The sequence below is a fragment of the Corapipo altera genome, unplaced genomic scaffold, assembly GCF_003945725.1.
Source record: "Corapipo altera isolate COAL_440 unplaced genomic scaffold, ASM394572v1 61411, whole genome shotgun sequence".
Lineage (NCBI taxonomy): Eukaryota > Metazoa > Chordata > Aves > Passeriformes > Pipridae > Corapipo > Corapipo altera.
Window position 1 is genome coordinate 10,355,736 of NW_020884875.1, and position 27,916 is coordinate 10,383,651.

Genomic DNA, 27,916 nt, shown 5'->3' on the forward strand with positions numbered 1-27,916 from the left:
CAATTTAGCAGTCATTTTATTTTTCTACCGATTGAGATCACAAAATGACAGAATGGATAAGATTGGAAGGGACCATAGTGGGTCATCTGGTCCAACCTCCCTGCCCAAGCAAGGTCATCCTAGAGCACATGGCACAGGATTGTGTGCCGGTGGTTTTTTAATATCTGCAGTGAGGGAGACTCCACAACTTCTCTGAGCAATCTGTTCCGTGTGCGGTCACTCACACAATAAAGAAGTTCTTCCTTGTATTCAGGTGGAACTTCTGCACATCAGTTTCTTGCCTGTCACTGTTTGTCTTATTGCTCAGCACCACCAAGAAGAGCCTGGATCCATCCTCTTAACACTTTCCCTTCAAATACTTGCATACTTTGATGAGGTCCCCTCTCAGTCCTCTCTTCTCAAGGCTGAACAAGCCCAGTTCCCTCAGCCTTTCCTCACAAGAGAGATGCTCCAGTTTCCCTCATCACTTTTGTAGCCCTCTGCTGGACCTGCTCCAGGAGCTCCATGTCTCTCTTTTTCTGAGGAGCTCAGAGTTGGACACAGCACTCCAGGTGAAGCCTCACCAGGGCTGAATAGAGGGGTAGAATCACTCCCTTGACCTGCTAGCAGTGCTCTTCCTAATGCACCCCAGGATACCATTGGCCTTCCTGGCCATAAGGCCTCACTGCTGGCTCATGGACAGCTCGCTGTCCACCAGGACCTCCAGGTCCTTCTCCACAGAGCTGCTTCCCACCAGGTTGGCCCCCAGGCTGTGCTGGTGCAGGGAGTTATTCCTCCCCAGGTGCAAGACCTGCTCTTGCCCTTGTTGAGTTTCAGACAGTTCTTCTCTGCCCATCTCTCCAACCTGTCAAGGCCCTTCTGAAGGGCAGCACAGCCCTCTGGGGTATTGGCCACTCCTCCCAGCTTTGTGTCATCAGTGAACTTGCTGAGGAGGCATCTGTCCCCTCATCCAAGTCATGGGTAAACAATACTGGGTCCAGTATTGAACCTTGGGGGACACCACTAGTGACAGGCCTCCATCTAGACCCTGTGCCACTGATTGTGATCCCCTGGGATCTGCTGTCCACCTCACTGTCCACTCATCCAGCCCAAACTTCCTGAGTTTGCCTATGAGGATGTTGTGAGAGACAGTGTCCAATTGCTGAAGTTGAGGTAGACAATACCCACTGCTCTCCCCTCATCCATCTAGGTAGAGGGTGCTTCATCACAGAAAGCAATCAGGTTGGTCAAGCATGACTTTAGTGAGCCCATGCTGACTACTCCTGATCACCTTCTTGTCCTCCATGTAGATATGGATGGCCTCCAGAATGAGGTGCTCAATCACCTTTCCAGGAATTGAGGTGAGGCTGACTTACCAGGATGATTCACTGGGAATGATTTTACAGGTAGGAAAGGCACAGTGATGTACTCTCGGAAGTGATGGCTGTTCTTCACAGAGTAACTTAGTAAAGAACAGAAAAGCTTAGGCAGGTAGGGAAATTAATTTTCAAATGAGAAACTTCTCAGTAAGTATTTACCTCTGATAGCTACTGAATGGTAGTTTTAAGAACTATATTGTAAATAATTGCTCATAAGGAAGATGTGTTAAGAGTATAATTAAGATTTTCCAGTAAAATCTAATAAAGTGGCTGAGAGCACTCCTTCTAAACAATAATAATGGGTTTATTGCGTAACAACATCTCAGCCTTGGCCATATTGATCACCATAACTGGTCTACTCTGGCCTCCAATCGGGAGGTCTGGAGACACACCATCTATAACACTGCTGATGCCTTTGAGAACACAGGCAGGATCATTCTCGAGGAGAAAAGACAATGCAGAAAGAACCGTGTCTTGTGGAATACACCATCTAAGGAGTCTTTCTGCTGTGCCTTTTGCAATAGGATATGTCTATCTCGTATTGGCCTCATTAGCCACCAGCGCGCCTGTAATAAATGTGGATAGAGCCTTCCTTAATCTTCGTTTGCGAAGCCCAGCCATGATTGCGTAACAAAAGTACTCTCTCTATGCAGAGAGTATGCGGAGTTTTCTCCGAAAGCAGACCTGAGACTGGGATCAAAACAGAAGCAGCTTCTGGGACAACCTCTTGACTGTTTCAGCAACCACGTACAGCGACAAGCCCGAAGTATTCCCGAGAAGACTGCCGGACCCGCACCCAAATGGTGGCGCGTTCGCCCCACCCTCGGCCGGGGCGGGGCGGGGCGGGGGCCGGAAGCGGCGCGGCCGCGGGGTCAAAGCACCGCCCCGGATCCCCAGATCCCGGGGCTTCTTCGAGCCTGTGGGTGGTTCAGCGCCCGCGCTGCGGATTCCGCCGGCAATGGACGCGCGGGCGCGCGCCAGGCGCTACGAGAAGCTCGACTTCCTGGGGGAGGGGCAGGTGAGCAGCCCATGTGGCCGCGGCGGGAGCGGGGCACGGGCGGGCCTGCGGGTGCGTGGGGGCCTCCCCTCACACGGCCCGTCAGCCCTGCTCACGGCAGCATCTCTCTCCCCCTCTCTCTCTCTCCTCCCCTCTCTCTCTCTCTCCCTCTCGCTAGTTCGCCACTGTCTATAAGGCCAGGGACAAGACCAGTAACCGAATCGTGGCTATTAAGAAGGTGAGTGTCAGAGTGTCTTCTCAGTGTGTCACTAAGGGTCTGGTTCCTCTTGACCTGCGTAACGACTTTTTTTTTTTTTAACTGCCTTAATGGGTAGTGGGATAATATGCATTTTTGTTTCCAGAGTGTTTGGTTTAAATGATCTAGTTCACGTGTCTGTAATGCACACCCCACCCCGGAAGAGAGAGTGGCTTTGCTGTTTTTGAAAGGCTGTATGACCTGTAACTTGAATTTCTGGTATTTATTAGGTATATTCCCCCAAAAAAACCAAACACCAAGCAACACACACACATTTCCAAACTGTAGACTTTACTAGACCTTGATAGTGGCTTTTTTAAATTTTATTTTATTTTAAATCTTTCCTCATGCTGTGCCTAATTTCCTTCGGTCCATAGTGTTACTTATGATTAAGTTCCTTAGAACTTAGAGAATCGTATAATATGCTGAGAAGAGACCTGCAAGGGCAAGTGCAGGTCCTGCACCTGGGGAGGAATAACCCCAAGCACCAGTTCAGGCTGGGGCTGACCTGCTGAAAAGCAGCTCTGTGGAGAAGGACCTGGAGGTCCTGGTGGACAGCGAGCTGTCCATGAGCCAGCAGTGAGGCCTTATGGCCAGGAAGGCCAATGGTATCCTGGGGTGCATTAGGAAGAGCATTGCTAGCAGGTCGAGGGAGTGATCCTACCCCTCTACTCAGCCCTGGTGAGGCTTCACCTGGAGTGCTGTGTCCAGTTCTGGGCTGAACACACCAAGTGACTTCAGCCATTCCTCATATGGCTTCCCCCTCAAGGCCTTTCACCATATTCGTTAACCTCCCTTGCATGCTCTCTAAGAGCTCAATATCTTTCTTATATTGTGGCACCCAAAACTGCACACAATATTCAAGGTGAGGCCGCTCCAGTGCAGAGCAGGAGAGTCCCCTCCCTCGACCAGCTGATGATGCTTTGCCTGATGCCCCCCAGGACACAGTTGGCCCTCCTGGCTGCCAGGGCACTGCTGATTCACATTCAACTTGCCATCGACCAAGACCCCCAGGTTCATTTCCAGGGCACTGTTTTCCAGCATCTCATTCCCCAGTCTGCACATACATCTGGAGTTGCCCTATCCCAGGTGCAGAATCCAACACTTGACCTTGTTCAGCTTCATACAGTTAGTGATTGCCCGTCTCTCTAATTTGTCGAGATCTCTCTGCAGGGCCTGCCTGCCCTCGAGGGAGTCAACAGCTCCTCTCAATTTAGTGTCACTGGCAAACTTACTTAGTATTCCTTATGTTCTGCATCCAAATTGTTATGAAGATGTTGAAGAGAAATGGACCGAGGATGGAGCCCTCTGGAACCCCACTGGTGAATGGATGTAACGCCATTCACTATTACCCTCTGAGCCCAACCCATAAGCCAGATGTTCAACCATCTTGTAACACGGTTATCCAGCTGTATACTGGACACTTTGTCCAAAATGCTGGCCCCTTGATTCTTACCCAGAGGCTCTCAACTGTGCCACTGCCCACTGTGAGCTCCATACATTCTAACACTTCTGTTACATACAGTGCCACCTCTCCACCTCTTCTGCCCTATCCCTCCTAAAGAGCCTGTCACCATCCAGCAGGGCACTCCAGTCTCAGAATTCATCCCACCAGGTTTCACTTATGCGAGTGATGTCAGATCTTTGAGACTGGGACGAATCTTCAAAGTCCTCTTGTTTGTTCCTCATGCTGGGTACATTAGTGTAGAAACATTTCAGGTGTGGTACTTTGTGGCTAACACCTTGTGAAGCATATTGAGGGATGCCCTTAGTGCTCGTTTCTTAGGTTTTGGCACACCATCCCATGGCTCATCACTGGCCTGTGAGGCTGGTCTTATCCATTTCCCCCTTCCAAGCCAGTTTAAAGTTCTATTAGTGAACCCCACTAGCACCTGTGTTAGAACTCTTTGTCCCCTTTGAGATAGGTGCATCTCATCAGGTGTCAGTAGATGAGGTGTTGAGTGGATCATCCCATACTCAAAGAACCAAAAATTTTTGTGGTTACACCAACCTCATTGACTTGATGGATCTGCCTATTCCTATCAATATTATTCCTTGTTACCAGAAGGATCAAGAAAATCACTACTTCTGCTCTTGATCCTGCAACCAATCGTTCCAGGGCCCTGAAGTCTCTCTTTTGATTGCCCTCGGACTTCTCTTTTTTATTTCATTGCTGCCAGTTTGAGCAGCCAATAATGGATAGTAATGAGAAGGCCTAACTAGACTTGAGAGTTTTCCAGTAATGTCTCTTACCCATATGGTAGTTTTCTGATAAAATATCAAAGTGATCTTGGATCTGCAACATACTTGTTTGGATACAAATGATGAAAATGTTTATGTTGTCATAAAGTGTTTCACTTTTGCAGGAAGGTTTTGTATTAAAAATGAATCTTCAGCTATGCTTTGTGAAGGACAAAAATGCACATTTCAGCACTTTTTTTTTTTAGTTAAAGACCCTACTTTACTCAGCAAGTTGAATTGTATCAGTAGTAAGTAATTTTGTTTAATGCACTAATCCCTTTTAGCATTGTGATACTTCTATTGTATGATTGCTACTGGTAGCAGCTGTTCTGAAAAGCATTCTTGGTTTTATCAGAATATTTTTTTAACTTTTGTCATCTGGAAATATCCATGGTGGGATTCTGGACTCGAAATTTCAGGCAGTAGATGATTGAGGCAGAAGGACTGTCCAGTTTACAGCCCAAGCTTACAGCCTGTGCTAATTTTACTAGAATAATTCTAAGATGATTGTCAATTACTTAGCTCTCATTTCTCCCTGAGAAGAAACTCATTAGTGATATAATAAAGCTTTGTGGCTGTGAAGCATTTTATGCAGTCAGTTTGCATTATATCTGCTTTCAGTGCCATCATGGCTATTTTTAAGCTTTTGTAAAAACTAATGCTGTAAGAACAGTTATTTTTTTAAGGAAAAAAAACCCCAAAACAACTAAAAGCAACCTAGCTGGTAAAGTGCTTCATTATGCTGAAACTCATTCTGTCTTACAAGAGTAATGGTAAAGAATGTGTTCCCCACTGTTGGGGCAGATGTCTTAATCTTATATAATATGAAACATTTATTTTCAGATTAAACTGGGGCATAGATCGGAAGCTAAAGATGGTGAGTTTTAAAACAAATTCTTGCTGTAGAAGCTGTGCTTTGTTTGCTTTGTTTTCATAAATTGGTACATTAATTTCACATACCATACCTTATCTGGGAAAAATGAGCTCAGTGACCAGTGTAAGGCTAGCAGAGGATTGCTTTGCAAACTGTAGGGGCACACAAAAGATACCTGCATGCATGGTGTATATCTAAATATGAGTATTAACTGCTTAGCTTCTCAATTTTAGTGGAATATAGACATGAATCTAGCATAAAATAATAACGGCACCAGCACTGAGTTTAAAATACCTCTTTGTATTAATGCATCTCTTAAATTTTTAAGATGGGTGAGAGTATTTGCGTCTGTTTTCAGGTATTTTCTTTGTTCTGTTAAAGACAAAATCTTAAAACTTTTATCTCTATGTGAGTTTGCTTGATGTTCAGCACTGTAGAGTGTATGCTCTGATCAGCCACTTGCCTCTAGGCATGGATATTACAAATTAAAACTCACTAATCTTGGTCTTCTTTTACAGCTTGTGTGGTGTAGTAGAATTTTGTTTGTGTGCAGGCTGCTGTCCTTCTGGGATCCTGCATCAGGTCACCAGCTTTTCAGTGAACAATCTTTGCTATCAACTCTCCAGTTCCATTCTATGGAAAAAAACCTTCTAAACTCATCACAGAGTCTCACAGTTGAGCTGGCTGCCCAAGAGTCATGATCCAACTGGCCTTCAGTGGGTTAATGGCCCTTAGGGGCAGTTATTGCTTTGGCCTGTATAGTGTCTAGCTGTAATTGAAAGATGTTATCGAAAATAATGATTATATCTGCTTTCCCTGTGTTATAACATGGCATGCTTCTTTTTTTTTTTTTAATCATCTGAGTCTTTGCCCACCCAAAAGCAGCCATTGTCAACTTGATTCCAAAATAGGTAATTAAAACAGGGAAAGCAGGAGTGTAAAGGAATCCATGTAGCTTTGCCCAAAACTTTCAATGCCAGAAATTATCATTGAATTTTATCCTAGGTTTTAGGAGAACACTGATTTTGAGCTCATGTGCAGCTAAATCTTCCTGTATGACGTACCACCGTTTGCCTGTGAGATTTCATACAAGCCACATATATAAGCACTTTTCAAGGAGGAATTTGTACCCTGCAGGAATCATGGTTTGATGCAGTGCAATCAGTGTGACTGCCAAAGCGCACCATTCGCCCCCATCATCCTCTGGTTTTTCCTCTGTAAAATCTGGCTATGAAAAGAATCAAACAAGGGCAAGCAGGTTTTGGTCAATTACCTTTTATGCCTTATTTATACCACAGCATGAATGTAGAAAAACAGATGTCTTGTGTTATTAAACAGTACTGTGTCAAAAAGAAAAGTTTATTCATGGGCTTTGTTAGTATGCCTTCCTCTGAAAGTGAGATATTTTGAAGAACTGATATTTGCAAGATAAACCCTTTTTTTTAAATAAAAGCAAGCCTTCCAGTACCATGTAAAAGGTGATCTTTTTTTTTCCCCTAGGCTTTTGCTAGGACTTTCCCTTTTTCCCAAAAGGGAGACTTGTTGCTTCATAGTCTAAACTGGATTACTGTGGTGTAAAATGTATGTGCTGTGGAAGAAAACGTATGCCAACTTTTATTCTGCAGCAATTTACTTACTTATGGCAATGTACTTGTTATTTAACGAATTGTTGAGTGGTGAGAATGTAATTTGTAGTAGTAAATAGTCAGTGAGTAACAGAACAAGACATTTATTTGGAGCTTAATCCAGCTTTGTTTTGTTCTTTCATCTTCTTTTTTCTTCCCATCAATGTAGGAATCAACAGGACAGCCCTCAGGGAAATAAAGCTGTTACAGGAGCTAAGCCATCCAAATATTATTGGTGTAAGTAAAATGAATGCTCCTTTTAGAATCAGTCCTCAAATATTTTTGGTACAGGTTCAGACTGAAATTCAAAACTAGTTGGGTCATGGAGCTGTTCCTTAATGTTATTTAAGTTTTTTTCCCCAGCCCTAGGTAGGCAGTACAACAATTATAATGGCAAAATGCCAATTTCAATAACAAAGGCAAATTAGGTTTTTTTAATCCTTTCACTTTTCAGCTGGGGGCTGTGTGGATATTAATGGTGGGAAGAATTGTGGAAATTTAGATTACCTGATTTTGCATCTCTCTGAGAGAATTGCAAATGAATGCAGTGCTGAATTTACCTGATCGTTTGCTTCATATGGAACTGGAGACAATCAAAAGCAGGCTTTCATAAGAAATGGTAAAGGGAAGATCATGTGGCTTATTAGGCCTTAGCACACAGATATGATGTTTAAAATCTCTGTTGGAAGGAGTAAAATCAGTATTGTTTCAGTTGCATTTTGATAAATTGACAGCTACAGGTATTCAACTGGAGCTAAAGATATTTTGAAGTTAACTCATAGCGATAATTACAAAGTCTTACATAAATATTAGACCAAATACAAATTTTCCAGATACTTTAACTCTTTCAGAGTGGAAGTATAATTTTCTTCTGGATTGTGAACTTATTTTCAAAGTGGTTGCTTTAGCTATCAAAGTTAGAGAATATGCAGGGAAGGACAACTAGAATGGCAAAGAGATGGACCATCTTCTTTATGAAAAAGTCAGGGATTCCTCATTCTGGAAGGGAAAAGGCTTGGAATGGAAAGGTCTACAAAACTGAGGTGGTAGGTGGAGTCCCTGCAGAGCTGGTATTTCCAAACCCTGTAGCACTAAAAATAAGAGATGTGTTTAAAATATATTTGCAGTGGGAGTGGAAATTGTACGGCTTGATTCAGTGTGTAATGAATTTCTAGAATCTGTTGACTGGGGCGTTGTAGAAGCAAATAGCATCAGCAGTTCAAAAAGGAGTTAGGCAAATTTATGATCAGCAGTTCTGTAAGCAGGTGCTAAAAGCAATAGACGATGTTGTGCCCCCTTAGTAGTCCTCACAAAACTTCTGTGGATGTTGGGAGCACAAGGGGCACAGTCACTGTTGTTATGGACTGTTTAAACGACTGTATTGCAATTGGGCAGTTCACGTGGCCATCACACTAGGGAATAATCTGCACCGTGGAGCTCGTACCTTCCACAGCTTGAAGGTTGAATACCAGGCTAGCTAATCTCTTTGTTTTCACTCAGCATCATGCTTGTGTTATCTCAAACTAAAAACTGATTCTGTCATTACACAACTTCTTCCTAAGAAAGGACTGTTTGGATATTCTCCAGAGAGTTTTATTTTTGCTGGAAAGATTGCTACAAAGATGAATACACGCCTAAGAATATCTGAAAGGAAGTTAATAAACCTAACACTTAGAATACGTACATGAAGCAGATACCCAGAGTTGAATCCATGGGCAAAATCCATGGCCAAGTCATGTACCCAATAAAGAGTACAAGTTTTGTAGAACAGCGAAGTTTGGGGAGAGGACAAGGTGTGCAATACACTGGTTGTAGTGTAAGATAAAGTTAATTCTTTCTCTTTTTTCCTATCTCCAGGGAGGAGGGGCAATTGTGGTGTAAAATGTTATTACCATACTTAATGGGGAGTTTTTTCTGAGTTTTTGAAGACTGAGTTAAGTAGCTGAACTGAGTAAGAATTTTTTGTGTTGCAAATCAAAAAGCTTAAACCAATTCTCAGAAAGCTGAAAATCCACGTACAGTCTACAGTGATGCTGAATTTCAGAAAACTGGAAACATGAGAGCATGCTTAATCATAGTGTATTTTGTTTTGCAGCTCATAGATGCATTTGGACACAAGTCCAATATCAGCTTGGTGTTTGATTTTATGGAAACAGATCTAGAGGTAAGATTTTTTTAAAGACTTTTTTTTTCAGTATCTTCAGATGGTTTCTGAAAATGCTATTTTATCAGGCTTATATTTGCCCATATTAGAAAGGTGACTTTGATTATGTTAGTTAATGAAGATTGTCTTAATAGTAGTTTGAGTAATTTCAGTTTTTGTGACTTCTTGTTTGACTAGTTCCTTTACTATTAAATACTTGTCATCATGATCTTCAAGAAACACATTGTGTTTACTATGTTAGTTTTCTGTGACTCCAGTCAGAGCATAGAATCTCAGTCATAGATCAGCTTCTTGGAGTGCAATTGCTAAACATAATATCAAATATGTCCGGGTAAGTGTGCTACTGAAATATACCAGGTGATGAGCTGGTATTAAAATTGCATGTACCTGAAACATTTTTTTTCAAATGTAGTAATGCTAGGTAATTGCAAATCAATATCTTACAGATGTTTCATTCTCCAAGACCAAAAATCCCTTTGTCTTTGCCTAAGTCTTTGTATGAGACATTTCGATGTGAGAATCTTCATTTTTGGAAGACTGTCCTAGACAGCAATGCATGACAGATCTGTGTATGCACACAAGATACCTACTCTGAACTGAAATTAATGTAGTTGTTAAGCTAGCTCATTATATATATGCTGCTAAGAACTGGAGATAGCATTTGAATTATTAAAAGGAAGTACTGACAGGCTTGCCGAAACCTAGATGAATGCAAGACTTGAAAAGGTTAGATCAGGTTATGCTAATAGACGTTAGTAAAGAGTAGACTTTTAGAGGATTTATGCTGTTTACATAGTAACTATGCAACATTTAGAGCTGAAGAAGATCAGTATACAAAGAAGAATGAAATACTCTTGTACTACGTGATGCTCTGGTACACGAAGCATTTAAACTGTATTGTGATATCACTCAGGCTGCCATTGGGACTGCAGCCTGTTGTGATTAAGCATTGTAGCATACATGAAATTTGTGCAGTCTTAGGTCTCTTATAAGTCTCAAACAGCTTAAAGCTTATGAAAGACTATTACTGAACAGGACACTAGTATTAACAAGCAGGCTTTGAGGAATAGTGGAGAAAATTCTTTCAAACAGGGTGTTTGCATAGATTTTTAACGTTAAAAATCAAAGAATGTAGAAAACTTGTGTATTTTTTTTAAAATTCAGTGAAGTGGCCATACCTCCTGGTCTTTGTGGAGATAGAAGAGGAGACTGTTGTAAATACAAAGATGAGTTGCTTAGGTTGCATGAAGAAAGAAGGAATAACTGGGAACATAATTTCAAGTTCAGTGACACATTTATCGTTTTTGTGTGTCTTGGTTTGAGACAATTTGGAGGAGTGGAGACCTCAGAAAGAAATCTTATCCCTTGGATTCAATACCCCTGGTTTCTCCAGTACAGAGAGACCAAATACACTTGGATGTAAGTGAAAAAGTACCTCTTTAGCAAGAAGAAATGCTAATAACAATACTGATATAACTGGTTTAAACCAACTGATGAGGAGAAACTCCCCAAGCTCTGCCCACCAGGCCAAATGAAGATGGCAGCCAGCCTCCTCAACCTGGAAAAAACACACGTGGCCACAGGACAGAGACCAGATGGCCGCCCCTCCATGTGTTTCGCCATCCCCACACCCAGAAAACCTGGCAGGAATGGTTGAAGAGTCAGTGCTGTCAGGAAATGGCGGATAGCTGGGATTTAATACCAGGAGATGCTTGCGTGGTGCTGGAGTAAGGCTGCAGTGCCAGTAGAGGCAGTTGGAGCAGGGCTGTGGATCCCCCAGGAGACTGGAAAGACCCACAAGACACCTGTTGGATCCACCAATGAGACTTGGTTGTTGCAATTCCGATGTTTGTTGGTCAAAGTGGTGGTTGTAGTCCTGATCTGTTATGGTGGTGGTGAAAGCCCTGGGTACTGAGGGAAGCCCTGAAACACAGAAACTAGTGGGGCTTGTTACAGCTTTAAACAAGATTGGAAAGGGTAAAGGGACAAGACCAGGCTCACAGGCCAGTGATAAACCATGGGATGGTGAGGAAACAAGCACTAATGATATCTCTCAATCTAGTTCATGATGTGTTGGCTACAATGCCAGAGATTTGATATCATTGGTGTAAGTGAAACCCGGTGGGATGAATTCTTAGACTGGAGTGCCCTGCTGGATGGTGACAGGCTCTTTAGGAGGGATAGACAGGGCAGAAGAGGTGGAGAGGTGGCACTGTATGTAATAGAAGTGTTAGAATGTATGGAGCTCACAGTGGGCAGTGGCACAGTTGAGAGCCTCTGGGTAAGAATCAAGGGGCCAGCATATAATGTGGATGTCATTGTGGGAATCTGCTACAGACCTCTCAGCCAGGATGATGACACCAATGAATTATTCTTGGAGGAACTAAGCACAATTCCAAGTCAACTGCCCTGGTCCTTATGGAGGACTTCAACTTGCCAGAAATTACCTGAGAGCATCACACACCTGGTACAACCTGGGCCAGAAAATTCCTAAAAAACCCGGAACAAGTCCTAAGGGAGCTGACTCAGAAAGATGCCCTCCTCGATCTGCTGTTTGTTCACAGAGCGGATCTTGTGAGCAAACTGGAGATTGGTGGCCATCTTCGCCACAGGAACCGCAAAGGGATTGAGTTTAAAATCTCTGTTGACAGGAATAAAAGTGCCAGCAAAACCTCAACTCTGGACATGAAGGAGAGTGGACTTCAGGCTGCTCATGGAATTGGGAAAGTCTCCTGAGAAAATGTTTTTGCTGGTGCTGAGATCCATCAGTGCTGGTCACTTTTTAAAGTTCACCTTCGTAGGGCACAGGAGCAGCAATTCCCAAATGTCGGAAATCAAGCAGGTGAGGCAGAAGGCTGGCTTGGCTGAGCTGGAATCTTCTCTTGGAAATAAGGCAAAAAGGAAAGGTGTATATGCCCAGTGGAAGCAAAGTCAAGTGACACGGGAAGAATTCAGAGATGCTGCTTGGTGCTGTAGGGGGAAAATTTGTGCTGCCAAAGCTCAGCTGGAGTTGAAGCTGGCCAGAAATGTGGGGGACAATAAAAAGAGTTCTTTCAAATACATTAATGGTAACTGGCAGTGTAGAAATATCACCAGCCCATTACAGGATGAGGATGGTCACCTCACAAATAGGGACAGGGACAAGGCAGAGGTGTTTAACACTTTCTGTGCCTCTGTCTTCAACACGGATGATGGACCAAGGGGGTCTCAGTGCCCTGAGCTGGAGACCCATGACTGTGAGAATGATCAACTCCAAGTTGTCCCTGAACTTGCGTGGGATCTGCTGCTCCAGCTGGATGCCTGCAAATGTATGGGGCCTGATAGGATTCATCCCAGAATGATGATGTCATTGCACAACCTCCTTCAATTATTTTTGAACTGTCTTGGGAATTCCAGAGAGGTCCCTCTGACCTAGGAAGAGTTCATGTAGGCTATCTGGGCTCTGGATTTGAATTTCTGATCTCCAGAATAGACCTATATTTCTGGAAAAAGAGTGAGAATGATAGAGAATTTGTGACTGCTGTTTGAAATTTTTCTTTGAGCCTGAGATAACTTTTGAGCTGAAAGAATGGTAATAAGTTTATCTTGTGTGTTGAGCTTTACTGTCACGTTAAAACTTTACAGGTTATTATAAAGGATACAAGTATTGTGTTGACACAGTCTCACATCAAGGCATATATGCTGATGACACTTCAAGGATTAGAATATCTGCATCAGCACTGGATTTTACACAGGGTAAGCATGTACTAAACTGACAGCCTTTATGCTGTAACAAAACTCACATGGGATAAAGTTTGAGTCTAAAGTCTGATGAAAGTAGTTTTGGAGTTCAGGCACTCTCACTCCATATGCTTTCATATTACGTGTAGAGACAATAGAAGTACCAGAAATGTTAAGAATTACTGATGCAATTTTCATTTAGATACTTATATAAAAGGTTCTCCAGTTAGATGTGAATTATCACTGTGAACTGGGTCTGGCTGGGATGGATTGAACTTTTTTCACAGCAGGTGAACTGTTGAGGCTTTCTCTTTTTTCCACCCTGCCCTTGCCCCGATGCATAGGCTGGGGGTGGGCAAGAAGTGGGGAGGGGACACAGCTGGGGCAGCTGACCCAAGTTGTCCTTAGGGATATTGCATGCCATATAATGCCATGATCATTAGTAAAAACCTGGGTTAGAGAAAAAGGGAGGATTTTGCCTTCCAGGTTGCTTCTTTCTTGGAGACTGTTTTGTGTATCCGTCTGCTTGTGAGAGATGGTGAATGATTTCCATTGCATTGCTTGCTTTTGTTTTTTCCTCTTTCCTTCACCTGTTAAATTGCCTTTATAGTGTGCCTAGAGTGTTCTTGCTTTTGGTCTTCTTTTGCCTGGGCTTCTGGCATGAGAATGGAATGAGCAAATGGCTATGTGGATGCTTCTCTACTGGCCAGGGGTCAACCCAACAACACACTGCTACTGTATTAAACTGTATGACTTCCATAATTTCTGCAGTTATTTGAAACATTTGCAAGGTCTTTTTATTATTCAGTTGGCATCTATGTGGTTAACAAAACTGTCGGTCCTGCAGCAAAGCTAAAACCTATGAAGTGGCTTTTTTATAGTGTGCAGCTTAAATGTGTTAATATTCAAATTGGTGTGTCTCACTATGATTTTCCTCTATGACTAAATACTCAATTTCCGATGTTTTATTATTTTTTTCTAACAACGTAGACTTCACATAGAATCAAAAGCTTTCATTTTAGAATACTCTTATGATACATCTGCTAGGAGATTCATTATATGTCTGCTTTTATCAATACTGACAAAATTCATTATTTGCTTTCTCTACTGACAGGATCTTAAACCAAATAACTTGCTATTAGATGAAAATGGGGTTTTAAAATTAGCTGACTTTGGCCTGGCAAAATCTTTTGGTAGCCCAAATAGAGTTTATACACACCAGGTAGTAACAAGGTAAGACATTCTATTTTGTTTCTTAGACAGAGATTATTTCGTTGTTTTGTAGGTGTCTCTTGGCACTTCTCTCATGTCATATCAACATATTCAAAGAGTAGCATGTAGTTCATGTTATGTGGCAAGAGCCTCATAAAGAACATGCAGGGAAGCATTGTTTAACAAAATCTCCATAAGAACTGCTACAATATGCATCCCTGGGAGTTGTTCTTTGGTATGATACTCTTGAAATATATGGAAATAATATGTATCTTCCTGTAAGCCTGGTTTTGGGAGCAAGACAGCTGCTACTTTCTGTTAATCACAAGACCTAGAACCATTTTTGTAGCTAGTCACATTACCTATTATGAGACAAACACTTGAACCAATTAAAATATTTATTAATGGGTTTTATAGCATGCTTATTTAAAGTATACTTTAAAAAGCAGGGCTGCAAAACGTGCAACGTGTTTCCTTCTGACTGCTGTAATGTTAAAAGTATTAGTGCAAAGCTGGTTTGTTTTAACATCTTTGTTCAAAGGGCAGAAATTCCACAGTAGTTTCAAGAGCAGTTTGTGTATCAGGTCATTGCATTAAACCTAATTGTTCCTAGGCAGTGTTAAGTAGCTCTTTTAAACAACAAAGCTCATTTTGCATAAAGCTAGCCTCAGTACTTAGGTTTGTTGATTTGGAGATTTTTGGAAGCTGGAAGGAGTTTTGTCTTGCTGTCATTCCTTCAACATAAAATTTTAAGAAAATTTTGTTTTATAACCTGCAAACCTTCAAGTTAAAAACTTTCTTCCTTGGCATGTCTGCAATTCCATTGCTTGTAATCAGCTCAGTTGAAACTGCAGTTAATTTGTGGTTGCATGTGACCCTGTGGTGAGGAATGCACAAATTTTTTCAGTCTTTCTTAAACAAAACACGTTGTGGGGTAGACTACAGCTCTTCAGTGTCTGAAAAGTATATAGGCAGAGGCAGCATCCTCTTTTTAGTATTTGCATTGCTACAATATACAGCATTTGACATGAGCAAAGCCAGGTGATTTTCCCAAAATGTGTTTTCTTTTCAGATGGTACCGAGCCCCAGAACTATTGTTTGGGGCTAGAATGTATGGTGTTGGTGTTGATATGTGGGCTGTTGGTTGTATTTTAGCTGAACTGCTCCTCAGGGTAAGTCTTCAAATGTAAGCATTTTGTATTTGCTCTTTAGTGCGCTACAGCTTTTTATGTGGGCTGCTTCTCTCCTGCTAACATTAGCAGGTAAAGACAGTTAGGGCAGAAGAAAGTTTCCAAAACCTTGTTAACTGTAATGAAAGTGAAGTTTTGCAATAGACTGAGGTTTTATTAGCATCCACAAGCATTGGAAGTTTTTCAAAACGGGTAAAAAAGTTGCAACAAACTGTCACAGTCTTGCCTTGGGAGATGCCAAGCAGGTAACTCTTCCAGTCCTCTTAGTGTTACAGTTTCACACAGCCTTCTATGAGTTTCATTCCTAGCCCTCTAGAAATGTGACATCCTAGATACATGCATACACTGTTCCTTATACATTGTTTCTCACTAACTGCAAATTATAATCGCCACACCTTAATTGTAGGTTTATGTATAACGAACAGAAGATCAATGTTTTTTCTAAACTGTGGTTAGTTGACAGAAAGTGTGTTGCCATATCTGACTTGGCCGTGCTGATCCTCATGGAGTGAGATGATCACGCTCCTACCCTATTCACCGTCTTCTTTAGCATGGTGCTCCAAAGGGCCACAGCAGACCTCGATGATCAGGACGGTATCTACATTCGATACCGTACTGATGGAAGTCTATTCAATCTGAGGCTCCTGAAGGCCCACACCAAGACCTTAAACCATCTTGTCCGGGAGCTGCTTTATGCTGATGACGCCGCCCTTGTTGCCCACACAGAAGCAGCTCTGCAGCATTTAACATCCTGCTTTGCAGATGCTGCTGAGCTCTTTGGGCTGGAAGTCAGCTTAAAGAAGACAGAGGTCCTCCATCAACCTGCACCTCAGGAGGTCCCCCATCATCCCCATGTCACCATTGGCCAATCAGAGCTCAAATCAGTCCAACAGTTTAATTACCTTGGTAGCCTCATCTCCTCAGATGGTAAGACCAACGGAGAGATAGACAACAGGTTAGCTATGGCATATAGTGCTTTTGGAAAACTCCACAAAAGAGTATGGCGTAATAAACACTTGAAGAAAAACACCAGGATCAGTGTTTACAAAGCCATTGTGCTGTCTACTCTCTTATACGGTTCTGAATCATGGGTCATCTACCGCCACCACCTGCGTCTCCTAGAACGCTTCCATCAACGCTGTCTCTGTACAATCCTAAACATCCACTGGTCAGATTATGTGACCAATACATCTGTTCTAGAACAAGCAGCAGTCACAAGTACTGAGGCCATGTTACTGAGAACACAGCTGCGATGGACCGGGCACGTCTCCAGGATGAAGGACCACCGCCTCCCTAAGATCTTGCTCTATGGTGAACTTGCCACTGGCTGCCGCATGAGAGGAGCCCCGAAGAAAAGATACAAGGGCTCCCTGAAACAACATCTCAGCCTTGGCCAGACTGATCACCATAACTGGTCTACTCTGGCCTCAAATCGGGAGGCCTGGAGACACACCATCTATAACGCAGCTGTCTCCTTTGAGAACACACGCAGGATCACTCTCGAGGAAAAAAAGACAACGCAGAAAGAACTGTGTCTTGCAGAATACACCATCTAAGGAGTCTTTCTGCTGTGCCTTTTGCAATCGGATATGTCTGTCACGTATTGGCCTCATAAGCCACCAGCGTGCCTGTAACAAATGTGGATAGAGCCTTCCTAAATCTTCGTTCGTGAAGCCTAGCCATGAGGTTAGTTGACAATACTAGAATGAAGCTGAAGGTTAACGCTATGATAATCCTATGGCACTCCTCTGTATGGTACACAGATGTCATGGTCTTTAAGTATGTTTTATTGAACTAGACTGTTTACTATACAGCTCTTTGGAGAAGACATGAAAGTGTCAGGGGGGGAGTGAAGGGCAGGGGACAGACACAGCTGAAGGCACAAAGTAGCCTGCAGTATCATTTATCTTCCATGACTAAGTCGCTTCTGCTTGGTTTCTTCACCATACTTGGAATGCTTTTTTTGGCTGTCTCATAACCAGACTGGAGAACTAGTCTGTGTGAAAACACCTCAAAAGAAATCCTTTGCCTTCGTTTGCCACACCAAACAGGTATGCTGGTGCGATTTGGTTGGCAGCTCAGACAGGGAAATACATATTGGCTGCTTAATGAACACTAGTGATGTTTACATAAATATGCATTAGACCTGGTAAAGTGATTAAATTTAAGCAAAGTGAGAAGACAAATAAGTTGTTGAATTTATTGAATTGTTGAATTCAAATAAATTGTTGAACTGATTCTTTGGTTTTTCACAAAGTAGAAAATGTATTATGGTTCAGTTTTATCACTGTGGTGTTTTTAAATGTATCTGTCCTTTTTCAGGACAATGCAGCTTCTGGGAGCTTTATGAAAGCAGTTTATGTTTAAGGGGTTTTCATGATGCCAAAGTTTAGTGTGGGTATTTCTGTGTTGCTTAGTTAAACGCTGTCTCTAATTCTTTATAAATTTGCTTTGGTCACAAAGTTTCTTTTTACTTCCATTGTGTGCAGGGTGTGCAAGGTTCAAGTTGAACTGGGCAGATACCCCCTTTTCAGTCTTCTGCTTAGTTTAAATAACATGTGATACTGATAAGACAGTTTTCTATTCTAGTGAGTCTCTAGTCTCCCTCATGCTTAAATCTCATTTCCTCAGTCTAACTTCTGTAATCCAGTTACAATTCACTTTAAACGTACTGAATATATACATAAAAGCTAACTTCAGGGAACATATGATGGAAGGATTATCATGACTTTGACAACTAAGATGCAAAATCTTTCCTGTGTTTAGTTATTTTACATTAATGTGGTTGTGTAATTTTATGTTTAGTTCCCTGCTGTCAAGTCAACATTATGAAGCCCAGGTTCAAGAAACTTTCAGAATCTACTTGGACATCAGTAGAATGCCTCAATATTCAATGTAGCTCTTTGTGGAGAGATGGTATACAGAAGTGTTTTGCCCTGCACTTATGAGTGATCACTCAAAGCTCCACTCTAAAACTGAAGTTCAGAAGTTAATTAAATCACATGCTGTTACCTTCTAGGTTCCTTTTTTGCCTGGAGACTCTGATCTTGACCAGCTAACAAGAATATTTGAAACACTGGGCACTCCAACAGAAGAGCAGTGGCCTGTGAGTCCTTTTGTTTAACAGACTGACATTAGTTTTACTTGATACTCTCTATTTTAACTTCTGAAATTAAATGAAAGGTTATACCAGAATACTTGAGTAGATTTTCAGAAGGCAGTTGCCTCATCTCACAGAGCAGCTGAGATTTGCTGTTTCTCTTGACAAACCTCTGGTCAATAGCAAGATTAACAACACTTTATGGTTTCCTTTCTGTGTCCTTTCATGACTTTCATAAGTAGGAACCACTTATAGGGATCTAAGTTGGCCAAGGTAAGTTATAGTTTGGAATACAGTAAGAAACACTAGACCAACAGCTTTAGGGATGAACAATTTGTCTCAGCAACAGTACAGTAACAAATACAAATTAGTAGTACAATTATCTCTGAAGTGACAATAAATTCAGTAATACTAGGCAAAACTTACTGTCAGGACACACAGTGACCTACCTAACTATGGATATTAAGCAGACTGACAGGAAGTGGGGCATAACTTCTGATGAGCAACTTGCATCAGGAGTTCTGAATTCCCTGATCAGGAATTGTTGTTGAGCTATGGAAGCACTCACTGTACTTGTTAACCTCTGCTCCCTCTCCATGCTGCTTTTCCTTTGTGTGAATTGTACTGGAATGCTATGGTACATGATCATGAAATGGAGCTGTAGCCATATGGAGAAATACTGTATTGAGGCACTGCTAGCCCCAAACAATTCTGCTGTTGCTCTGGGATTCTGAATGAAACACATAAAGGTTTTTGCAGTGACATTTCTGCTTTCTTTGGAGAGGAAGAGTTAAGATATGGGTGGAGAAAGGAGTGAATAAGAGATTGGCTAGCAAAACAGAGATGATGCATCCCGAAGTTAATTTGCAAGCCCAAGCATTTCAATAATTAAAAACTCTACTATCAAGATTGTAACTGATTGAGCACATTTTTCACTTCATTGTTATTTTATTTTGCTTGGACAAACTTGCTGACGCATGTTGACTAAATACTTAAAATACTACTAAAATGTTACATTTGGATAATTGTTACCAGATCATTTTTATGCTAGAATTTGAATACAATGGTATTGATTTCATACCTACAGGAGAAACAGTACGCAGTTCATCTTCTGTTTAACTGCTTGGTGTATATTTTCCTTCCCTCCTCCAACAGCCCATATAAATTTTCAGTTGTGCATTTCAAAAGTAGCTCAAATTGCAGTTAATTTTATTAATGTGGAGAAAGACTTGCTCTTTTGTGAATATTTTCCCTCCCACCATGTCAGATCACAAAAGGAACCTTTATTTCATTTGTCTGCATCCACTCTAAAGTCCTTTTTTACTTCCTTTCTTTGTTAACAGTTTTTCCTTTTGGCCTGGTCACTGCTAAAGCAAAGGAAGGACAGATCATTTGGAAGGGGAAAGTGTAAAACAACTGGAACAGTTACTGAGAAAAAAAAAGTCTTTATGACCCATTACTTCTACATTTGTTATTTCAGTGACCAAGTATTAGCAAGGTGTTTTGAAAGATGATTTGCTTCTGCTGAAAGACAGCCATATGAAGTTCACTTTCTGTGAAAAACTGAGCTCTTAAGTAAAAAACATATATTCCATTTTTGGTCTTTGTAGGGGATGACGAGTCTTCCAGACTACGTCACATTTAAATCTTTCCCTGGAATGCCACTTCAACATATCTTCAGTGCGGCTGGTGATGATCTGCTCAATCTTCTTCAAGGCTTATTCACATTTAATCCTTGCACTAGGGTTACAGCTACTCAGGTACAGTACACTTGAGTTATGTCCTAATGTTCATTAACCTACTGTTAATATCAAATAAATGTGTTTTGAAGCCAGTAAGCCAGGTTTGAAATGAAATGTTACATGAATTTCCAAAAACCTAATCTCAGTGTTTTAGAAAGAGAACTCTGAAAGGCATGGATAATGCTAACTGGTCATCTCTGTTCCCAGTGTAGACAATTAAAAGGTGTATGAGTCATCGCCTTTAGACAGTCGTATTTGACATTTGGAATTCAATCACTTAAAGCTTGAAGGTTAAGTCTTAACATAACATATCCTATTCCCTGGGTTTGAAAGATTTTCAGACTTACTTCATCCAGTGTCTTCTTCAATTTCATTTAAACATCCATGATGCTTTTTTAATGTGAAATTCTGTAGTGATTTTAAACCATGATGCTCGTCTAAATATCCTTTTCCATTATACTTTCATTTTCACTACTCCCTGGTGGTGAGAAATGAAGGACTTCAAAGGAAAATCTTGCAAAATGTTCTAGTTCGTGATATTGATTTCTGTAACGAGGAAGATATACCAGTTGGCAGTTTGAAAAGTGTATTTCTGTCACTTTACACTGTTAGGGAGGCATGCAAGAAACAGAACTGTCCCCTTAAGGCCAGGGCTTCCTCATTGCTGGTTAGACAAGGCAGATCTGAATCCAGGGGATTAGTGTAGAAGTTATGGGGGTTTTTTATAGAAGACTTTTTCAGAGCACCTTTAGACTTTTTTGGCCACTATCTTTAAGAACATTCAGTATAAGTTTCCAAATTATCAGTTCTGCTATGCTTGGGACACCAATTCATATGTATGAAGTGATTTTTCAGATCATATTGTAGGACAGTGTATTTTTCCAGTCTAGACTATTTATTGGCAATGCCACAGTTTAAGGCAGGAAACAACTTGTGCTTACAGTATTGGTTTCATTTATAAGTAGCATTGAATATCATGTAACTGGCATTAGCAAGAGTAATGATTGCCTACGAAACACCTTAGCCACTTTTTGTTAACCACACTTTATGGAAGCTGTAAAGTTCCTAAAATTTAAAATAGGATATGCAATTCCACTACATGAAATCAACCTTGCTCTCTTATGTTTGTCTTCTGCTCCGATAGAAATTGTGCCTTTCTCACAGTTTACAGGGTAGAAACAGCGCAGTAAAGAAATCTTAAAAGCTAACAAAACAGCTGGTGTCCAAGTCCTGGATCTGATCAAGACTTCAGATATATTCCTTTAATTTTTCTTTAATTTTTCTTTACTCCTACTTTACTCTTTACTCAGATGAGACTCTTGTCTCATCTAAGACTATTCAGTCTATTCAGAATGTGAGCTCTTCAGAGCTAGAAACTGCTTATACAAGACCTTTTGCAAAATAGTCTAGAGTTTTGTTAGGATGTCTGAGTGCTAGCTGAAAATAACACTACTCTATCCCTTGCTTTACCAAATCTAAGTGGGGTGGATAGTAATTAAGAACATACACTTGATTTGCCCCAAGGCCACCTTGTAGTATAAAAATGTCCAAGTAGTTTTTAAGTTCCAATAGCAAGTGCTTTATTTCATTATAACTTCTTTATAAATAGTATTCTGACACTTAATGCTAATTACTTGGTTATTTTTCTTCTGTTATCATTAAGGCATTGAAACAGAAGTATTTCAGTAACCGACCAGGACCCACTCCAGGAAATCAGCTGCCAAGACCCAACTGTCCTGTGGAAGCTGTGAAGGAGCAACAAAATGCACTTTTAAATTTAAAAAGGAAAAAAACAGAAGGAATAGATCAAGGTAACCTCTTAATATTTCACTGATTTTAAAATAGGAGCTACATGCTTAGAGAGAATGGGATGTTTTCAGTGTTTCAGAACACAAACTCTCTGAATGGACTAATTCCTTGGGCACCAACACCAGCTGAAACCCTTCAGTGATTTGTGGTTTAGGATAAATGCTTTGGGGTGAGAATGACTTAGTACTGTGTTCTGACAGAATTAGTACAAAAAAAGACTCTTTTCTATGATGCTTAGAAATATCTATTTGTTAGAAATATCCAATTCCATTAATTGCTCTAATGGTGTGTGATACTGCCCAGTAAATTATAGGCTATTATGACGAGCCTTTTTTTCCTGAGGCATCTTACTTAGGTGGAAGTAATTTAACTTCACACCTCTTAAAACAAAACAAAATGAGGTACAGAGTATGAGAGTCCAAAACATAGCATGTGATTCTGTGAAATGATAGACTGGAAAATGTAGATGAGATTCAGAGAGATTTCTGCTTTCTTTCTCATCAGGTAAGCAAGTTAATTGTTTAGACCATTCTGGGTAAGGAACATGAAGCACATTTCTGTGACCCTCCTTCAGTATTCCTCAAACAGTAGCATTATTTCATATCTTCGTGGCAAGAAAAGTGCTCAGGACTCAACATCTGTATCTGATGCTGAATTACTCAGACCTTCTACTAGAGAGGCAAATATTGGTTCTTAAACTTGGACTTGGTTTTCTTAACAGTTGGAATATGCTAGATAGCAGATTATCATCAGCCATTTGTTATTGCCAGTATAAGATTCAATAATACTCAAAAGTGGTATCTTTTTGTAATAGAGATGCTTCCATAGAAGTGTATTTTTCCTCTTGAGTTCAGAGAGACAACTACATGATTAGCGTTTAACTTAACTTTTAGGCACTTTGAATGGTTGTTTCAGAGTCTGTGTCAAATTAGAAGTAAAAAGCACTACCTTAAGATTTCAACCTCAAAATAAAATTTAATCAGCTGACTACTTGTATGCTGTTTACTGACCCCAGTACCATCGGTCAGCTGATGTGTGGGAACTTGTCAAGTTATGGTAGCTTAGGCAATTAATTTAAGCTTTTTAGCTCCTTTTGCAAAGATCATTTGAGGGTTTGTGACTAGTGTTTTGGAGTACATGCCCTAAAATAGGCCTGTTAACTAAAGGACAGGAAAAAGAGAAATGCTTCTTTGATTTCTGTGACTTAATTGTTGTATTTGACAATGGGCAGAGTTTCCAGAGCTGTATAAAGCTAGAACAGTAATTGCTTTAATATCTTTCAAAAAGTCTCATCTTCAACAAGATGAAATAAAGCTTATGTGTTAAATGCTAGGAGTTTTGAGATTAGCTATAAATGAGGCATTTAAGAAGTCAGCATTAATTTTTGAGACATTTGAGTATCAGCATAAAAAGCAGTATCATTTCCACTAAGTGGAAAACAGAAATGAAATGGATTTTCTGATATGGATTTTCCATTATGTTTTGGTTTTGCCTTAGCTGGGCTGACAGAATCAGAAGGTCTCAAGGGTAGTGCCAACAAACATTTAAGGAGAGAGCCAATGTTAAGAGCTAGCAAATCTGCTGCCCTGGATTTCATTTGCCATCCTTATATGACATTACCACTTAAAATCTGAATAGTTGTTTGGAAGAATAATCCTACAGTCTTTATTTAAATAAAAATTGAAGGGCAGCATGTTTTTACTGCTATTGAGGGTGGAAATATGCAAAAGTAATCTCAAAGAAAAATAAGTTGTATTCCCTGAAATTTTTAGACTGCCCTGCCCTTGCATCCTGCACAATACATTTCCTTAGCCTTGTCCAGGTAGCGCTCTGGAGCTTGGCAAAATAGACTGAATGATTACTGATGGATAACCTCTTGTAAAATATTGGCATCGGGACCTGACTGTCGGGACAAAGATTCCTGCCATCACCCTAAGTGCTGCTTTTCCACAACAACAAAACCCTGGAGCCTGTGGGGCGTGACCACCAAACTTAAGTACTTCTCACAAAACAGTCTCTACTGTTAGGGAAAAACTGTCACTGGATGGATGACTCCCTGTGAAAAGTATTAAACATTCATACTTTCTGTCTGCTGCTGCCACTTATTTCTGTTCACTGTGGTATGTGGAGACACTGATATTATGACGACATCATTGTCAATCTTCACTCTGGCACTTAACCAAACGCAGCACTGCTTCCCCAGGAAGCAGTCTTATTGATCTGCATTCCTACAGAGCTGTAGGTACACTAAACTTTTTCCTGAGTTAATGCAGCATAATGAATCCACCTAATATCAGAACTATTTTACATTAGTTTGGAAATAAACAAAAGCCATTCTATTCATATCTAAGGTTAAGAATTTGTCCTCGATCTGACAGCATGTAAGAAAAGTTATTAAGAGTGTTGGTGTGGTGGGACAGGGTTAAGGCTTAGCTTTTCATGCCAACAGTTGACTGGTTAGCTTTTTATATCAACAAAGAAAAATACTTACATGTATCTCAAATGTAATTAATACTTAATTGCAGAATTTGTGACTCATTTGGAGTACACACTAAGTGTGCTTTGATTCTATCACTCTCTGAGGTTCATTAGAAGAAGTCATGTACTACCACTGTAGTAAGCAGCATTAAGCAGTTCAGAGTAGATATATCTTGAGAATGGTATCAGATCTTGAGGAGAGGGCTGGACCCCTTTACTTTACTAACAATGTGATTTACACTTTTCAGGATTACCAAAAAAACTGATTTTTTGATTGCTGTGGATGGGGTATGAAAATGAGTGAAAATGACCGGAGTCCCAACCATTTTTAAAATGCTGCAATAGTCACAGGATGGTTGTTTTATAATATTTTAACATGTAAAATTAGAATTTAATATTTTTTAACTGAAACAAGGGTTTTATTAACCCTTCTTATTACAATAAAATTGTATTGAAGAGAAAAAATTTCTTTATCTCATTTGCTGTCTTGTTACTTTGACTTGTGCTTTGGGGTAATAACTGTCAAAACTGCTTGCAGACTATAAATTTACACAGACTAATTTTGCAGAACCTCTGTGGTAAAAATTACATGCTATCCTGTACAGATGTACACCCTTAGGAGGAAAACTACAAATAACACACTTCTCACCTGGAGCTTAGATATACACATAACTGTCTTCCAACCCCATAATAAAAATGTATCACTAAGGAAAGGGCATGAATTTTTTGTTCCAGATAATAGCTCAGGTGTTTACAATGAGTTTGCATATAGTCTCTCAGCAGTCATGCATTAAGACTCTCCAAGGACATATCCACTGCCTTGAAAACAATATGATGCACATACTGAATATGAATTGTTTGGGGTTTGGTTTTGTTTTTTTTTTTTTTTACAGATTCCAATCTGCCAGGAGAAATTATCTGTGTCATAGTTTAACAAGAGACAAATGTTTGCTAAAGAGGACAGGTTAGGGAAAAAAAAAAACCAAACTTCTCCCTCTAAGTTATTATAATCTCAGCATTAAGAGGCTTCAGGTGGAAGGTGTGGAAAAGGAAAATAACAGCTCTTTATTAGCATGTGTGTATATATATATGTACACATACATATATATATCTAACAAACCTGAATAAGTAACAGTAGTGCAACCAAAACTTTCAAAACAAAGTCCTACTTCCCCAGGTGGCAGCTGCCGCGGCTCCCCGTGGGAGTCCGCGGGCTGTTCCCGGTAGCTCAACAACTGCTCACAGCCACGTGAGCGATGGTGGCTCCGCTGCCAACAATGAAGGGGCGTTTCCCTTTTGTCCCGGGGCTCTGGGCGCGGCCCTCGGCAACAGCTCCGGGCTCCCCAGCTCAGGAAATAAGTACCCGCAGCGGCGGGCGGGCTGCTCCAAGCAGCAGCCGCCGGGAGATGCTCTGACATGCAGCACTGGCGCAGGGCGGGCCTGGGACAGATAACCTCGCTCCAAAACAAACGGTCGGCAGGGGCTCTCCTGGGGTTTATCCCGGCGGTTGCTGTGATGGCCGGCGAAGGACTGGGGCCGATCCCCAACGGCGGTTCCAGGCAGGGGAAGGCTTCTTCTCGGAGGTTGAATTGGAAAAAAAAAGGTGGCTGCCGGCTCCGTCGGGTGACAGGCAGGAAGACCAACAAAGGCCCCAGTGCCTGGTACCAGCCAGTTTAAAAACAACCCTCGCCCACTCCCGTGCCCCTCTGCGCGCGACGTCGCTCCTCCCCGGGAAAAAGGGGGGGGGGGGGGGCGATGTCCTTTCATTGTAGTTGCACGCTACCCAGTAATTGATATTAGGGAGAAATTCCAACATCTCTTTTCAAACCTATAACAATCTAAAAGCATATAAATACTGTTTCCTTCACAGCCCCGAAGATTGCATAAGAGATGGAGGGGAGATCTAACTGGAAAACTATGCTAGCCCTCCTGTCAGCCTGTGGCTGTTGAGCAATTTGTAGTGCAGATACTGGACTCAGCTTTGCCTGAATTCCAGCGTGGTGGGGTTGCAAAGGGTCTGCTGGGTAACCAAACTTCTTCAATGGAGAAAAACAAGCCCATAGGCACTGTTGATGCAGCTTAATTGTGTGCCCAGTGTTGTGCAGTGGATCTTAGGGATACCTAGTGAGCTATTGTCATTTTCCCACCTGCAAACCACTTTCACTGTTCTGTTTTCTAATTTTTGTGACAAGTGTGTTAGTACAAGATTTTGAGGCTTGTGGAGGAACAGCAATCATCATCTTCCTTGTGTGTTCCTTCATTTAACTCTTGGTTGGGGCCTGTTCTATACCATGAGGGTGTGCAGTAAATCTTGTTTTCGGTTGAGTTCCTGAATAAATCTGCTCGTGTCAGGGACTAAAATTGCCTTGCTCTTAATGATGGTGTTGTGCATAGATAAAATGTATGTACATCGTAGAGTATGATAAGATTAAAGCACAGTTCAGCACAATATTTTTTCTTGATCTCAGGCTTTTGGATAGTTTGATTTAATTTTTGTGATTTATGTCAGAACATTGGAGGAAATATTTGGGATTTGTAAATATAATATGCAATCATGTGCAATCAGTCATCTAAATATTGTTTAACTTAACTCATGACTTTGTTAGTTTGTAAGCTTTATATCGTGCTAATCATGCTTCAGCATTGACAGTCTGTTTCTTATCACACCAAATTGTTGAATATACAGCTGCTACAATCTATTTGGCTTCTGTTCAGAACCACAACAATCAAGAGTGGTTTGACCCTGCAATGTGCATGCCTGTGCAGAAGTCTAAGTGGTACACTTGAGCAAACAGGAACATAATCTAAATGCCTTCTCTCTTGAGTTGAGACAGTTCTTCTGCCCTTACCGTCTTTTTATTATGTCTTACTGCTGTTTCTTCCTGAAAGGTTAGTACTCCTCTTTGCAAACATGATGGCATTTCCCTCAAGATTTGATGGAATTTGAGTGACTTCTATGCATTCTACTGGTATTGTTTATATAATTGAATGAGAACTTTGTTTTCTTCTTCCACTTTGCTGCCACAATAAATGTAGCAAAATTCATTGTATGAGCACACAATACAGAAAGTTTTGTTTTAAACAAAACTGACTTCATTTTTTCACAGATACCAGGATTAGTTGTGGTGGTGTGGCATGGAGAACAAGGAC

The 27,916-nt window shown here is 41.0% G+C and overlaps 1 protein-coding gene across 4 annotated transcripts; it reads left to right on the plus strand.

Annotated features, from left to right (window-relative positions):
• The first annotated feature begins 2,225 nt into the window (after positions 1–2,225).
• Positions 2,226–27,021, plus strand: CDK7 (cyclin dependent kinase 7). 4 transcript variants are annotated; one of them, XM_027635021.1, is made up of 12 exons: positions 2,226–2,376; positions 2,534–2,593; positions 5,696–5,729; positions 7,521–7,588; positions 9,447–9,515; positions 13,140–13,250; positions 14,350–14,468; positions 15,520–15,619; positions 18,657–18,743; positions 20,348–20,497; positions 22,143–22,290; positions 26,637–27,021. In XM_027635021.1, the coding sequence occupies exons 1-12, from the start codon at positions 2,317–2,319 to the stop codon at positions 26,651–26,653; spliced, it is 1,023 nt and encodes a 340-aa protein (XP_027490822.1). In that variant the 5' UTR covers positions 2,226–2,316; the 3' UTR covers positions 26,654–27,021. The 4 variants fall into 4 exon arrangements, with proteins under 4 accessions (XP_027490822.1, XP_027490820.1, XP_027490823.1 ...); XM_027635019.1 differs by lacking the exon at positions 26,637–27,021 and adding an exon at positions 25,015–25,223; XM_027635022.1 differs by lacking the exons at positions 5,696–5,729; positions 26,637–27,021 and adding an exon at positions 25,015–25,223 and having other exon boundaries at positions 2,344–2,376.
• Positions 27,022–27,916: the final 895 nt, after the last annotated feature.